The sequence below is a fragment of the Gallus gallus genome, chromosome 6 (genome assembly GCF_016699485.2).
Source record: "Gallus gallus isolate bGalGal1 chromosome 6, bGalGal1.mat.broiler.GRCg7b, whole genome shotgun sequence".
Classification (NCBI taxonomy): domain Eukaryota; kingdom Metazoa; phylum Chordata; class Aves; order Galliformes; family Phasianidae; genus Gallus; species Gallus gallus.
The window spans coordinates 17,679,188-17,694,842 of NC_052537.1; the positions used below are offsets into that span (position 1 = coordinate 17,679,188).

At 47.1% G+C, this 15,655-nt stretch overlaps 1 protein-coding gene across 6 annotated transcripts in view; it reads left to right on the top strand.

Annotated features, from left to right (window-relative positions):
- GBF1 (golgi brefeldin A resistant guanine nucleotide exchange factor 1) overlaps positions 1–12,897 on the top strand; it is a 98,396-nt gene extending 85,499 nt beyond the window's left edge. For 5 of the 6 annotated variants that reach the window (XM_015288460.4, XM_046943074.1, XM_046943073.1 and 2 more), the window contains 17 exons: positions 1,229–1,405; positions 1,905–1,969; positions 2,091–2,214; positions 2,773–2,844; positions 3,529–3,623; positions 4,103–4,256; positions 4,476–4,698; positions 6,303–6,466; positions 6,743–6,989; positions 7,343–7,542; positions 8,412–8,562; positions 8,932–9,062; positions 9,385–9,486; positions 10,020–10,133; positions 10,371–10,548; positions 10,753–10,890; positions 11,254–12,897. In XM_015288460.4, the coding sequence (XP_015143946.2) occupies positions 1,229–1,405; positions 1,905–1,969; positions 2,091–2,214; positions 2,773–2,844; positions 3,529–3,623; positions 4,103–4,256; positions 4,476–4,698; positions 6,303–6,466; positions 6,743–6,989; positions 7,343–7,542; positions 8,412–8,562; positions 8,932–9,062; positions 9,385–9,486; positions 10,020–10,133; positions 10,371–10,548; positions 10,753–10,890; positions 11,254–11,540 (2,622 nt within the window). In that variant the 3' untranslated portion in view covers positions 11,541–12,897. The remainder of the gene's footprint in view (positions 1–1,228; positions 1,406–1,904; positions 1,970–2,090; positions 2,215–2,772; positions 2,845–3,528; positions 3,624–4,102; positions 4,257–4,475; positions 4,699–6,302; positions 6,467–6,742; positions 6,990–7,342; positions 7,543–8,411; positions 8,563–8,931; positions 9,063–9,384; positions 9,487–10,019; positions 10,134–10,370; positions 10,549–10,752; positions 10,891–11,253) is intronic. The other variant, XM_015288458.4, reaches the window with a different exon arrangement.
- The last annotated feature ends 2,758 nt before the right edge of the window (positions 12,898–15,655 follow it).

Genomic DNA, 15,655 nt, shown 5'->3' on the forward strand with positions numbered 1-15,655 from the left:
TGTTCCAAAACTGTACAGAAAAACAGAGTTATCTGAATTGGATGTTTTTTATATTGCTCACATCCTGCATTGGTAGCAATGAAAGAGCACCAGCTTGACTGTTAAAAGACAAAAAACAAAAAGCAAAACCCACAACAATCAAGCAGTGGGGTTGCTTTTGATTCCCTCTTCCTGCACATCTCACTACAGTAAAGATGAAATACTTCATCCTCTCCAGGCATACCAGATTTTGAGACTACCAGCAGATAACACAAGCAGAGGAATGTTTGCTGTGAAACAACCGTTTGACACAGGTTTACACAGTAGAATTAACTAGACTAAGCCCTCAGAGACACCAGCTATTGCCAGCTGCATCCCATCTAGTTGTGAGACTGGAATCTGGAGCAGTCTTAGGTCTGTGAAAATTAAGCAACTATGCCTTTTGCTGATGACGTAGAATCAAGGAATTCTGGATTTGAACAGAGCTGTGAGTTTTTATCTTTGGCTAGATTCCAGCTACACCAATTAATTTCTGCTGCCCTAAATTCCTGAAGGGCTTGAAAACAGCAGTGGGATATGACAACTGAACAAATATTTGAGAGACAGTCTGGTGGAAGGGGAGAAGGGATGGATGTCTTCAGGGTCTGAGGAGACAAAACAAAGAAGAACTGTTAGAAAGCCGGAGAAGAACACTGAAGTGTCACATAGCTGCTAGCCACTTCCCAAGCTAGATCACCCTGGTGATCAGTATCCCCACTGAGCACTGCAATTGCTATGCATAACCGCTTTGTTTAAAAGAAGAGGAATAGAAAAGAATATGGAGGTGATTAGCTTGCTGTTAACTGGTGTTCACAGCAACTTTGCACATCCAGAGTGGTTTTGGCCATGGTTTCTATCTCTAACAGTAATGGCTGCAGCCAGAGGGGCAGTGATACCTTTTTTTAAAGCTTTGATTCTGGAGTGAGTTCCCATAGCACAGTAAGTTAGTGTTATTTGTAAGTTTGCAGCGAGTACTTTCAAAGTGTTCTGTAGTGGAGAGCTTATGTCTAAGTGTCTAAGTGATTTAGCTTGCTCTGGAAAGCCACCTTGTGTTTGTTTTTGTGTCAAGCGAATATGAGGTGAGTTGGTTATCCACAGCATTGTACAAAGAATCGCTGCCTTTTCTGTAGTCAATTCTGATCAGTCTGCCATGATTTCTGTTGGGAAAGGAACAACTCTTGCTGACTGCTGCCTCTTTTCTTTCCTTTAGTCTATTGAGAACCTGCCGACTGTTTTTGGAAGTAATCCCAAGGCCCATATTGCAGCAAAGACTGTGTTTCACTTGGCCCATCGCCACGGTGACATTCTGCGGGAGGGCTGGAAAAACATCATGGAGGCCCTCCTGCAGCTTTTCCGAGCAGAACTGCTGCCCAAGGCCATGGTAGAGGTAATCACAGCCAGCTCACGGGTAGCTGAAGACTCAGGGAGTGGGAAGCTGGCTTTTCATAGAATCAGTTCAGAGTGGAGAAGAGCTCCCTTGCAAAGAAGGCCTGGATTTAGTAAAGGGTGTACAGATCTAGAAAGCCCTCAAAAAGTGTAACATTCAAGTAACATGCAGGCTCAGCTTGTTTCACAGCATTTCTTTTTTTTTTTCCCTCATTTTAGTTTTTGTTGTGTTTGAGAAATTCCACCCTTCATTTTACTTGAACAAATTTTGAATATTGTGCAGAAGAGAGATGTGCATGAGGTATTAGAGTACGGTATTAGTATTGCCAGGTGGTGGAGAAGTGTAACTCTTGATGGGTAGAGGGATGAAGAGCTGGGTTTGGCTGGCTGCGGGCAGGTGCTTGGGTGTGGTGTTTCATCATTAAGTGAAGCATTGTAGGGGCAAAAGCAGGCTACAGAGAAGTAGACAACTGAATATGTACTTCTGGTCTGTCTTCCAGGTCGAAGACTTTGTGGATCCCAATGGTAAAATCTATCTGCAGCGTGAGGAGACACCATCTAACCGGTGAGTGGTGTAGATAGCTCAGCCCGTCTTTTTTGTTCTCCTTAGTGCTGGAAAATAGTATACCTTTTCTTTTTCTTCTTTGAATGTTTTCTTACTGATGCTGATGTCTTCTGATTTGCAGTGGTGAATCTACAGTGCTGAGTTTTGTTAGTTGGCTCACCCTCAGTGGGACGGAGCAATCTGGTATGAGAGGGCCATCTACTGAGACACAGGAAGCAAAGCGAGCAGCTCTGGAGTGCATAAAGGTAAAACACAGGCTGTGAAAGAACCTGCTTTTGTTTGTGGTGACAGTACTGTGTCGATAAAAGGTAACAGAAGCATAAATGTGTGTGTTTCTAGGCAGTATCCAGACTCTAAGGGGACTTGGGAAGCATAAAAAAAAAAAGGAGTGAATCTGCATTGCCAGCTATAGGGTCTTATAGGATATGATGTACAAATGTAGTAACACTTGAAAGTAGAGACAGTTTTGCACAAGAAACTGGAATCTGCCCTTGGCATCACTTTCTTGTAATTAAGCACAACTTTATAAACTCTCAAATGACTAATCTTTCCCAAGACAAAGCAGTCTATGGGCAGATGTTCCTTTTTAAAGGGCAAGGAGCTACCTGATAAAATCTGTCTAGCACTGTTAGAGGATAATTGATGTTAAAGGACTGAACGAGCTTTCAGGAGTTTTTCTCCAGGTAGCTGTGTTGAAGCGACTCTCAGTACCTACTGTAGCAGCATGTGGTGTTTTGTGGAGGATCTGTTTGTATGCCTTCCCCATCCCCCGGATATATTGTTCTCTTGTCTGTCTTTTCCAGCAATGTGATCCTGAGAAGTTGATCACAGAAAGTAAATTCCTCCAACTTGAATCTCTCCAGGAGCTGATGAAGGTGCGAAAGATACTGGGCGAGGGACTGGACGGGTGATGGGACAAGTCAGCTGAGTGACCATGCATATGTGTTGTATACTCATCTAGCTCCTCTGTCCTCAGAGGATGTCTTGAGCCTATTTGGGATTTGAAACCAGCCATTAGTATGTCTGTTATGTGTAACTTCTGTGCAGGCAGCCAACATTTAGTAGCAGCTTAGTAGCAGAGAAAGACAGTAAATTGTGGAAAACATTGTAAGAGTCTTTTGGTAACAGGAACTGTTGGAAAGTTTCATGTGCCATCTCAGTTCTGGAGGAAGATTTTGCTCTTACTCCTCTTATGTCAGGAACTCTCCCTTTATATGCAAGTTGATATCTTGTGGGTAGTTGCTTCTAAGTATGTCTGTCTTTTCGGTGCTTCAAGTATGCTTAATAAGAAGCTGCTGGCTGCTAGAAATCCTCCCCATCTGAGAGACTTCATCAGAGTTTAACATTCTTTAAGTTTGTACTACGTCTTTCTTAAAAAATATATATAATCTTACATATACTTTGCTTGGCCCCTGACCTCCAATGTATTTCTGATGGACTATGCACAACTTCCCCAGACACTGGAGTATTGCTTTGCCCAGTCTAAGAGCATTCTGCTGATCCTCACTCATCCCCCTGTTTTGAGGAGCTGCAAGTCACAAACACTTCATCTTTTCTAGGCTCTAATCTCTGTGACTCCTGATGAGGAGACATACGATGAAGAGGATGCTGCCTTCTGCTTGGAGATGCTTCTAAGGATTGTACTAGAAAATAGGTATGACCTTGAAATACATTTATATTTGCTGTAAATGTCTCTGCTTTACTGCAGCTGCTGACTGGGTCTAGGGAATGAGTTCCTTATGTGCTTGGTTTGCCAGCTGAAGCAGCATGTGGCTATAATTTCAGGGCTTAGTAATTCTGTTCTAGCATATGCAAACATAGGGACTATTCACCCGTGAATTATTGCTTTGATATCATGAGATCTGGAGAATATAAACTAAACACTGGAGGAAGAATTCACCCACCTGGTTGATTTGCGAGTAATTAAGTAAATAAGAAACTTGACAGTTTTGTTGTTTCTATGTGTCTGTTCTTATATCTCTCTGCTGGAGTTTTTCTTTGAACTTATGAAATAGCAGGTTGTGAGGTTGTATTGAGTGTTCAGGGATGGGGGGGGGGGGGGGGGAAGTAGCTGGATCCTGCTTGTCTCATCTCCTTTCATCCTACCCTTTCCCTCCTCCCCGTTGTGGCTAGGGACCGTGTGACCTGTGTCTGGCAAACTGTCCGAGACCACCTCTATCACCTCTGTGTCAATGCAATGGAGTTCTGCTTCTTAGTGGAGAGGGCAGTGGTGGGGCTGCTGAGGCTGGCGATTCGGCTCCTTCGTCGGGAAGAAATCAGTGCACAGGTAAGGGTTTTTTGGAAGTCAGTTGCTAGGGTTTTTTGGCTACATCTGGCAACATAGGAAAGCAATTACTGTGGGATGGACCCACATTCAGCCTGTGTGTGCTGCAGGTAACAACAAGCAGCAGTTATAAGTAGCCCTAAGTAAGGAAGGAGGACTCTGTGGGAGAAGGGAGTGTATATAATAGGATCTGTTATTCTTCCTGTTTCTTTCTGTGGCTAGGTTCTCCTCTCATTACGTATCCTGCTCATGATGAAGCCAAATGTGTTGTCCAGAGTTAGTCATGAGGTTGCCTATGGCCTCCATGAACTGCTGAAGACCAATGCTGCCAACATTCATTCTGGGGATGACTGGTACACTCTCTTCACCCTCCTGGAGTGCATTGGGTCTGGGGTAAAGCCACCTGCAGCCCTGCAGGTTACAGCAAGGGCAGATAACGACACAGGTAAGATAGGCCGGCTTTTGCTAGGAAATCTGATGCCTGCCTGCCAGATAAGCAGCTGCTTCCTCAAGCTTTTCAATTAGCAGAGGGGACTGCAAGAAAACAAAGCTGATATTAAACTACATTATCAAGATTAAAGACCAGCACCTGCTGTTCACTCCTACCCCATGGTCTGTCCCTGGCTTTACTCTGCCATCTCTTCGTACTCTGAGCAGCAGTCCAGGTGCTCATCCCTGGGGGAGCAGTAGGGAGGAAAACTGATACCAGTTGCAGCAGCTGTAGGTCTTTGTGCTGCCCCATGGAGTATATTCTGGTGGTTGTGGTTTACTGCCATGGATAATATAGCCTTAATCTCTCATCCAGGTGTGTAATGTAAACCCAGCTGTTTCCTCTTTTAGGGGACTGATTCCTTTATGTCCTCTTTTTAAGGATTTTGTATATCCTTATTTACTAACTGGGAGTAGTTCTTTAAACTTCTATTTCCAAATCAGTTTGTGTTCAGAGTGCCCGAGCAATTCCTGTAAGACCAACCCACTGTTTCCCACTTCTCTTGACTGTGTTAGTAGACAGTCTTTCCAGCAAACTGTTCCTGTTCTGCTTTAGCCAGCTGGCAGTGTATTTGAGGCTGACATCTTCAGACTTCTACAGAAAGAAAAAAAAATTAATAAAATGACTTTCCTAAAAGGCTGTTCTCTCCTCTGCTTTTCTAGAACTTTTTTGCTAGGTCCTGATGCTTTATGCTAAACAGCTTGTGGCTTTTGCCCTCTGGAGCAAATACTAGTTTTTTTTTTTTCCCAGCTCTTTTTTTTTTTTACTACTCCTGTCTTTGCTGCTTGAATAAACTACTTGACTATGGCATCCTGCAGATCAAAACATTATTTCTCTTTACCTCCTTCTGAAAATGTTTGGTGCACTGTATTCACAGCAACTCTAGTTGCTGGTGGATTTCTACATAGTGTTGACTGAAGGGGAAAAAAAAACACAATTTTTGTTTGAAATAACTTTATCGCGGTGCCTTAAATTTGGCCCTTGCAAGGGTTTCTGAGCTTGGGACACATGAAATATAAGGTTATCTTGAAGTTCAGGGAAGGTAGATCAGATAGATATGGAACATGCTGAAGTAAACTGCTGTGAATGAGAAACACTTTACCAATATTAGTGTGGAATTGCGTGAGGGACCTCAAAGGCCACACAAGTCCTATCATTCTCTGTTGTGCTTTAGGAGTTACCTTGGCTGAACCTAGCACCTCCAGCAGTTCTAAAACGTGGTACATGATTCTTCCTCTGGGATCAAGTTGTTGGAATTTGCCCTTTTAAATCCATGGTCTGTTGATAAGTGACTTAGCAGAGAATGGAAATTCCCTTCCTTCAGAAGGGGAAAAATAAATGTACATACCAGGAATAAATGCCAAGATCTGTGATTCCTGCTATCTCCTGTGCATACTTCAGTTACAGTTGTTCTTCCTTTCCCAGGAAGAAAGGCTTGGCTCAGATTCTTCCCAGGCCCACCAGTGGTTCTTAGCTAATGCTGATCTGGATTGCTTCTCCCCTATTCATAGCTGTTCTTCCAAGTTCGCTCTCTAAAACCTATTCCTCTCGTCTTGAAGGTGCTCAGTCAGACAGTGAAGTCTCCTCCTCCTATCATCCAAGTGACATGAGCCTAGACCGTGGCTACACGTCTGATTCAGAGGTGTACACAGACCATGGGAAGCCAGGCAAGATGCACCGCTCGGTGACAGATGTGGATATGATGAACAGTGGCTGGCTAGTGGTGAGTAACCAAGGGGCTTCTGGTGCCAAAAACTAATCCTAGTTTTTGGAAGAGGGTGTTGTAGGGAGATAAAGAATAAGACTGTAGAAGAGACAGCTAAGGTGAGCTGACAATGTACGGGGAGGATGTGGAGAAGATGCAGATGGAGAGCAGAAAGCTAGGAGGCTAATGTGGAAGAAAGGGAAATTGTTTCAGAAGAAGGGTTCTTTCAGCATGTGCATGCGGTGCAGTTCATTACATTACTCTTTCCTGCTACCCTCTTGCTGTGCCCTGCAGGTGGGGAAAGATGACATCGACACCTCTAAACCCAGTGCTGGGCTCAACAGGCTGGGGCCATCTCCTCTTGTCAACCAATACAGCCTGACGGTGGGGCTGGATTTGGGCCCACATGACACAAAGTCTCTCATGAAGTGTGTAGAGTCCTTGTCCTTCATTGTGCGAGATGCTGCCCACGTGACACCTGAGAACTTTGAGCTCTGTGTCAAAACCATCCGCATATTTGTGGAGGCAAGCTTGAATGGAGGTAAGATGGCCTTTGATTTGACAGCTGGAATCAGGCTTGAGGGTGCCCAGCGGCATGAAGGGATGTGTGAAGTACTGTTGGGGAATGAGTCCCCAGCACTCAGATAGTCTTCTGCTATGAGAAAAGTCCCTGTCACTGGAACACAAGAGGCCTGTGCCTAATGTGAAGGTAGCAGCATCAGCAAATGTTGGCTTCCTGTTGATGCAGAAGGCTGTTCCTTAAGGGCACTACTCTTAAAATGAGTAGAACCCTCCACTGGGGATGTCAAAAAGTGGCTGCTGCGTGTGTTGAAAGGCTGAAAACACTTTGTGATGGAGTGTGCATATTGTATGTTGCTGCCTTTACCTTTTTAGGCTCTAAGTCCCAGGAGAAAAGGGGGAAGAGCCACAGACATGATAGTAAAACCAGTCGGTTAAAAAAAAAGCCAAAGGAGAGCTCCACGCGGCGATCACGGGTCTTGAGCCAGCACCAGGCCCACACACACAGTGATGAGGACGAGGATGAGAGCATCCCTGCCAGCTACCACACTGTGTCTTTACAGGTTAGTCAGGACGTAAGTATAGCAAGGATTTCCTCCTCTCCTTTCCCACACTTGGGATCTTGCTAGGGAATCACTGGGACTCTTCATGGAATGAGGTGGGGTTGTATCCTGGGCTAGTGACCACTGTATGGTGAAGGTTAGGGCTGGTAGCAGTGTGTAGTTCTGCAGTGAGAGAGAAAAGCTGGAAGAGTAGGTGTCTGGAAATTAGTCACTGCAGAAGATACAATGAATGTGGATCAAGGGAGTTTGGAGACATGAGGTTCATGTGGAATTAGTGGAGAGTCTGACAGAGCATGTGAGCTTGTGGAGAGAGGAGAACCCGGTGGGCTGGGACACAGGGTTTTCAAGTACAGAGGACTGGGATGCAGGAGTTATTTCTCTCTATCTTGGCTTTCAAAGATGCGAAGACATAGGCATGCTGACTTAGCACTAGTCTGTTGAGCCATAGTTCAGTAGTAAAGTTGTTAGGATGTCATGTGCCATTGGAGAGTTTTTGCATGTTTCATGCTGCTTTAAAAAACAAAGTAAATTGCAAGGAGACAAAGTTGTTCCTGGGCAGCGTTAGCTGAGTCACTGTTTTTCTCCTTAAGCCAGGCAGGGCAATGTTCTGTGTATTGCAAATGCTCTGTGCAGGCCGAGGCTCCATTCTTTCTCTTGGGAAGTTTGGAATGCCACTCCCTCAATGAGGGAATTTATATGGCTACTCACTGACAGTAATCTTGTAGAGGATGCCCACTGCTTGACCGCTTAGGGATTGCACAGATAGCTGGGCCTGAAACTATCTCATAGCAGCTGAGATCCTCTTAGAATTGGTTTGGGGAGGAGCAGAGACAAGGTTTGATTGAAGGATTGTGTTACTTAAAGTGATGCTTGACTTGCAGCTCCTGGATCTCATGCACACCTTGCACACACGAGCAGCTTCCATCTACAGCTCCTGGGCAGAGGAGCAACGCCATCTAGAGACTTCAGGGAGGAAAATTGAAGCAGATTCCCGAACACTGTGGTCGAACTGCTGGTGTCCTTTGCTACAAGGTAAAGTCATCCCCTTATGATGACAAGTGAGCAGAGAGACTTTCAATACAACATCAGCCGTCAGGAAAGTGGAAGAGCCAAAGGCTAACTGCAGATAGCAGGCAGAGGTTGTTTTTAGGGTCTGCTGTGTAAATGGAAAAACAAGATGGGGTCAGATCCAGAAAGGTATCTTTAACATGACTTAGCTACCAGCTCACTTCTGGATGTGACAGTAGATTCCCAGTCTGTGACCTAGAACAGGTATGACACTTCTTATTTTGTTCCTTCCCCTCAGTGTGATTGGTCTTCATTAGCTTTCTCTACCTAGGCAAGGTGAGTGGGAATGTGACACTTTCTCTGTGGGCTCTGCACTGAACCCCTCTTCTGCAGGTATTGCCTGGCTATGCTGTGATGCCCGACGCCAGGTACGGATGCAGGCACTCACCTACTTGCAGCGGGCCCTCCTCGTACATGACCTGCAGGCCCTAGATGCCCTAGAGTGGGAGTCATGCTTCAATAAGGTAACTTCCTGGTTGGGCTGGGCATGCAGGTATGACAGCGGTCATGAAGACCAAAGCTCTTTGTAGGAGGCATCATACTGTCCTGTTGAATAGTCTGCTCACCGTAATACACGGGCATTTCCCTACTTTGCTCCTGTGAAATATTCCTCTCTGCTTAGGCTTCTGACAGAGCCTCTTGGAAATCAATCCACGTATTCCATTTCTCACTGCTTCCCTCACGCTCTTTGTCTAGAAATTAGTTCCAAAAGCCAGCTTCTTCCTTTAAGGTGGTTAGATGAAAAAGACTGGGTCAGATTTTCACTAAGAAATATCAATCCAACAGGTGCTGTTCCCTCTGCTAACGAAGCTCCTTGAGAACATCAGCCCAGCTGACATTGGTGGAATGGAAGAAACTAGGATGAGAGCTTCAACGCTGCTCTCCAAGGTGAGTGTGCTTTCACTGTCTGAAACCTCAGCAGAGAACATGTGCGTCAAGAGGACAACATTGTTTGCTTCTCAGCATCTTTGATTTGGAGAGGTGTCAGTTTGCTAGTATAACTGTCTTCGGTGCTGAGCCTTTCCACGATCACCTGCTGCTGGGATTTGCCTTCTTTCCAGAACTGTCTCCCTGATCTTGGATTCAGAAAAGTTGTCAGGAAGTTGTTTACGAATAGTGGTGAGAAGTATGTCAGTCAACATAAATTGAAGGCAGTTTAATCCAGAGGTGAAGTGATGCTTGTCACAAGCCTGGGCCTGAAGGACTGGAGGAGGTGCTGATTAAAACTTAAGTGACCTCAGGCAGGAGAGACAAGATTCACTCTTCTATGTAAGCAGCTTAGAAGATTGGATTCCTCTGGCATCCTCTGACCTTCTAGCCTGCCACAGGGAGGAGTCATTCCAGATTTGTGAGACTGGCTTGCCAAGCCATGAACAGCAGCCTTGATACTACTTGTTGACAATGGTTGCGCTCTCTTCTAGGTGTTCCTACAGCATCTCTCCCCCCTGCTCTCACTGACCACTTTCGCTGCATTGTGGCTGACAATCCTTGACTTCATGGACAAATACATGCATGCTGGCTCCAGTGACTTACTGGTAAGGTGCTGAAAGTGTTGCAATGCTTTGAACAATCATTCATGAATTTTAACCCTTTATGCTTTGTTTATTTGTTGTTGTTGTTGGTTTTTTAATTTAATTCTTGCAAACCCATTTGTTCCACTGTGTGTTTAGCCTTTAGCCTCTGTTTCCAATGCAACCCATCAGCTTTTTTTGAGCCTTTGTTCATTGCTGTGTTTCCCATCTCTCTATGCTGAGGAGTGTCTTTGATTACAGCTGGAGGCCATCCCAGAGTCTCTGAAGAATATGCTGCTTGTAATGGACACAGCTGGGATATTCCACAGTGCAGACTCACGGACAGGATACTCCGATCTTTGGGAGATCACCTGGGAGCGGATTGACTGCTTCTTACCTAGGCTGCGAGATGAGCTCTTCAAACAGACAGTCATCCAAGGTACAAGGGAATGAGAAACATTAAAAAAAAAGGGTCTTGGGCCTAGTGCTCGCACCTTGCTGTACCCAGCTGCCTTAGTGCTTGGATGTTACTGATGATACATTCAGGAGGATATGAGAGCTTGGCATCAGGAGGGCAAACTGAGAGTGGGCAAAAAGAGAGAGTAAACTGGTGTAGTGTCTCACTGTTTGTTTGTTTTCCTAGATCCTGTTCCCAGCATACCAATGGAACAGCATCCTCAGAAGTCAATAGCATCTGCCCTGCCCCCTTCTCCTGTGGGGGATGTGAGACCAGCCACCCACCCAGCTCCATCGGAGAAGCCCTCTGAACTGAGTGCTAGTGGTAAGTCCCGTTTTCTTCTTTCTGAAAGCATCTTCCCAGAATGTGGCATAGAAAAGCATAGATCTGCTTTTCCTTGCTTTGACCAACTGTTCTGTGTTGTGGAACCCAGTCTGCTTTCAAATGGTTTGGTTATGGCCTTCTTGCTGAGATTATTGCAGATAGAGGCAAAGGCAGAATGCTGTGATTGACACCTGCTCCTCAAAGCCCCTTACGGAGGCATGTGGAAGGGGAAGTCTGGCGGGGAAAAAAAAAACAGTCTGAAAAGGTCCCTGAAGCTGATTCTTAGTCTAGATTAACTTAAGGCTGAAGTTGACTTTGTCCAGGCCTATATAAAGACGTATTTTTATCTCTTTTTTCTTCCAGAGTCTGAGAGAGCTTCTGCACCTGCATCCCCCACCATCAGCAGCTCTTCTTCTCCTTCTTTCACAGCATCAGCGCCAACAAAGACAAGCCCCGTTACAGACATACCTCCTACAACAGCACAGCCACCACTTATCCTGCAGCCTCTTGCATCTCCCCTGCAGGTTGGGGTGCCACCTATGACTTTGCCAATCATCCTCAACCCAGCTCTAATAGAAGCCACCTCTCCTGTTCCCCTCTTAGCTACTCCACGGCCCACTGACCCCATGACAACCTCTGAAGTCAATTAGCTTGAAGGTATCTGAGAACTGTCTGCTGAGGAGGCTCTGGCAGAGGATGCTGGCCAAATGTTCTCTGATAGCGAGCATGTTTGTTTTAGAAGATGATGCTAACCTGCACAGAAGGGCAGCTGGAGCAATCCCCCAGAGCACATCACATTTGTTCCTTTCTAGTGGCAACTGCCTAGAAATTCCTGACTGCCGCCTTCTTGGTATTCAGTTCCACTGACCAGTCTCCTTCCTGCCTTCATGATCTCAGGGACCAGGCAACACCCACACCCAGCAGCCTGGGACCAAGCTGCCACTGTGTCATCTGGTGAAAAGGGAAAACGCCTTGATGTAACACCGGAGAGGGGCAACAGTATAGGACTGCCTCTCAGATTGTTCAGTTCAACCCCTGGACAATTCCCCAGCTGTTCCCTAGCTTTTCTGCCCCTGCTTCTGGCCGCACTGCTTTATTTGGGCTGTGGGTATGGCTGGGCTCAGCAGGTTGAAAATTTTGTCTAGAGGATTGCTCACAGGGTAGTTTCCAGCTTGCTATGCAGGGCTTCTTGTATGCTGTAGCCACATGCTTTCCTTCTGCAACATGGTTTGCAATAATTCCCTGATCAGTTAGGGAGCAGGGGAGCCTGGTAGGCATAGCGTGGCCTTCCTCCTCTCCTCCTGCGTAAAGGCCATCTGGTCGGACAGAGCAAATTCAGGAGGCTCTGCCTAGTTAATCAGATAAGGAGGAAATGCAGAGCCCTGTAATGTCAGAGCAGAGCACCATGGCCATCTCTCCAACAGCACCTGGGGAGCTACTCCCCTTTGGTTTGCACAGCAGTGCTGCATTGCCCACCACTTGCTTTGTTGGCCCAGGGTTGTCCCCTCCTCTTCAGCTAGAGAAGATGCTGAGATCAGTGGCACCTGCTGGCAGATGTCCAGCAAGTCTGCTGTGCTGAGGAGCAGCTTTCTTTTGGAAGCTCCTGCAAAGATTGCACCCTTAGGCATCTTCTGGTTGTTGGGAGCCCACCTCCTTTTCCACCTGGGGTCTCCTGCAGCTGATAGTTGTCATTCCTGTGCTTCTGTCTTGCAGCAAAGATGTCCTGCTCTTCCATCCCCTCACGTCCAGAGCAGAGCTGGCTGCCTGGCAAGCACTGCATCTCAGTTCTTCCTCCTCTCTGAATTAGTTGGCTAAATTCTCAGTAATACCAATCTCAGAAGTTCCACTGGTGACTGGGAGGGACACAGGCGTCAACTCCAACCCAGTGTATGCTGTACTGAGAGAAACCCAAGGTTGGGGTGGGAGTACAGCCAGTGTACATATGGGGTAAATGGCTTACAAATCCAATGGACTTTTTACAGTGTAATAAATATATCCTGTAAATGAGTGCACTAGTGCTGCAAACCTTTTCTGTTGTAATTTTGTGGCCCAGAGCTTTGAGAAGAGTGGAGTTGAATTATCAAGGGTGCTGCACCTCTCCACCAATCCAGTGGCTCAGCACTCTCTAACAAAGCAAGGGGGAACGTGGATGGACTTGCTCTAACAGCTGGTTGGTTTCTCTGGGGGCTGCAGTGGAGACTAGCCATGCAGAGGCTAAGTAGAAAAGGTTCCATCATAGTTAAAGGGGAGGTGTAAGGTCGGTGTTATGTTGGTGCCACAAAGCCAGGACTGAAGGCAGAAGGCAAGGGCTGAAGAGCGGGTGCCCTGCAACATCTCAGCACACAGACCCCTCAGTGACAACGTGTCTGCCTGCCTTTCTGTCTTTTGAGGAAGAACTCATTTGCACTGACAGGACTCTGGGTCAGCAGAAGATCCTGGAGTCTTCCAGGGCTAATCCTTGCATGGATGTAGGCAACCACAGATGCTTCCCTCATGGTGCTTTCTGCTTTGTGTTGTAGCAAGATCTACACAGTGCCTTTAGAGCTGTGCAAGGCATCAGTGCCTTCTGTTCTCAGAGGATTCCAGAAGACTCTTACAGATTTGATAACAGGTTTTAAGAAGTTGGAATTTGTTTAAATGTCATGGGCAAAGGTCTACATATTGCATAATGGAAGTGTGACATGCAAGCTAGGACAGTCCCGTTCATAAATCCTGGTTCTTTTCCCCCTTCCACCATTTCTGAGGTGTTCTCATTCATTTAACCTTCTTCACCCTCCACTCCTTCCAAAACCATGGTCCTTCCTGCCTTCAGATATTTTCCTCCATGTGTTTGAATTCTTGCACTGCCTGCCCATGGTGCTTCTATAACCTCTCTGTCCTGTACTTCCAAGCCTTGACTGCTATTTACAGCTCTGTTTTTCTAAGCTGCCTGCTGAAACCTTTAGATGATTAACTCTTTGTAAACCATTACTCAATTCTAAAGTGCCTTTTTGTGAGCATTGCTGCCCTCTGATCCCTGGACACTTGGCCAGCCCTTGGACTGCTTGGCGTGCTGTCACGTCGTGGCAAAGCCCAGCACTTCCTGCTGCCTGAAGATAGTTAATTTGGAGACGCTGTGTTTCAAACTGTTTGCAAACCCACTCTGTGCTTGGACCACTGCTACGTCTTAATTCAGACAATTGTGGCACAAAGCAAAAGCTAGCAGAGGGAAACTGCAGGAAATGGGACTGGAATGTAAAGAATGTAGGATAGAAGGACAAAATTATGCTTTAGACGGTCTTTGCTAAACTGCAGATAGCAGTGGACAGAAAAATAGATCCATTTCAGTGGTGTTTGGATTTTGCGATAAGGAGGTTTTGTGTGTGACAGAAAGAAACAGCCAGAGAAATTGCTTGTTTCAGTGTGAGCTCAAAGGAGAAGAGGAACGAGCTGGCAGGTAGCGTGTGCTTGAGACCATTCTACTGACCCAGCTGCCTGAACCCTCTGTGACCGAAGCCCGGGGACAGTGTGTGGCCGGCGGCTGCCGGGGAGGAGGGGAGGTCCTGGCGCTGGCCCTGGGTTTGTCCCAGCGTACACTTCTTCAGACTTGGACTTCTTTCTCATTTTTACGGGTCTGACTCACTGTTGTTCCAGAGGATGCTGGACAGACTTCACAGCAGTTGGGGTTTGCTTGCCTCTTGCCGTTCCAATGTACATACACCAAGAACTTCTGCAGCCGAAATGGAGCAGGCATAAATGTCAGCGATCAGCATATGTCAATAGGACAGCTTACTGTGAAGCTTTCTAATGGGAAAAAGCCCTATTTCAAAGATAAGCTCTGGCTGCAAAACATACGTTTGGCCCTGAAACTTCAAGTGCAGGCTCCGAAGCGCTGCAGCTTTTAATCAGATGCACTGTGGAAATAATAATGGCCAAACGCTAAGCATGCTCGGCAGCCCTGGTGTGCAGGTACGAGGTCAGGGAGGTGCGCCTCGCTCCTGGAGCTGCCTGCTGCTGAGCTCCATTGGAAAGTCTGCTCTTGTTCAAGCCAGATGCTTCCTGAAACTGCAGTCCCCGCTGCTCCGCACCACCTGTGCATGCAGAGCAGCCAGCTTGGCTTTGCGCTGCCCGTCCCATTGTCCAGGAACAATCCCAGCCCCCAGGAGCTCCTGGAGGCCGCAGCAGCTGCAGCGCTGCCCAGCGTCCCCACAGTGGGTGGCATTGTTCTGCTGCTGCCGCCGTGCAGAGGGTTGGGACGGGCAGCATGGCCGTGGCAGTGGGGGGGGAGCGCGGCCTAGAAATGGAGTGGAGGAGGGCTGCATCCTACGGTGAAAGCTTGGAGAAACGCTCTGCTAAAAATCAGGGCGTGACCTTTGAGGAGCTCAGCATTGGATTGCGGTTCGGATTTTTGGGAAGATCTTCACAAGTGGCAGGTCCCAGTGTGCAATGCAGCACCCTGCGTTGCATAACCTCTGCTGGAGCGAGGTGGGGGCACGGGTAGGGTACTGCCAGCTTCCCGTTCCTCCTCGCCTGAAATGTGGTGCCGCTGGTCCCTGCCAGGGAAGGCTGGGGGCCTGCAGCCACACGCCCGGGGCAGGAGGAGGGTGTGCTGGGGTGGGGTGCGAGCAGGAAACTGGCTGCTGCTCCCATGGCACGACCCAGCTGCACAGCCAGGGCCTGCCGCGCTTCCTCTTCTGTGTGCGAGTCCACCCGTTAGGAAAAACAGAAACTTTGCCGCGCGGTGGGGCCGGGGGGCGGCAGCCGGCCCTCAAGTCTGAGCGTAGGA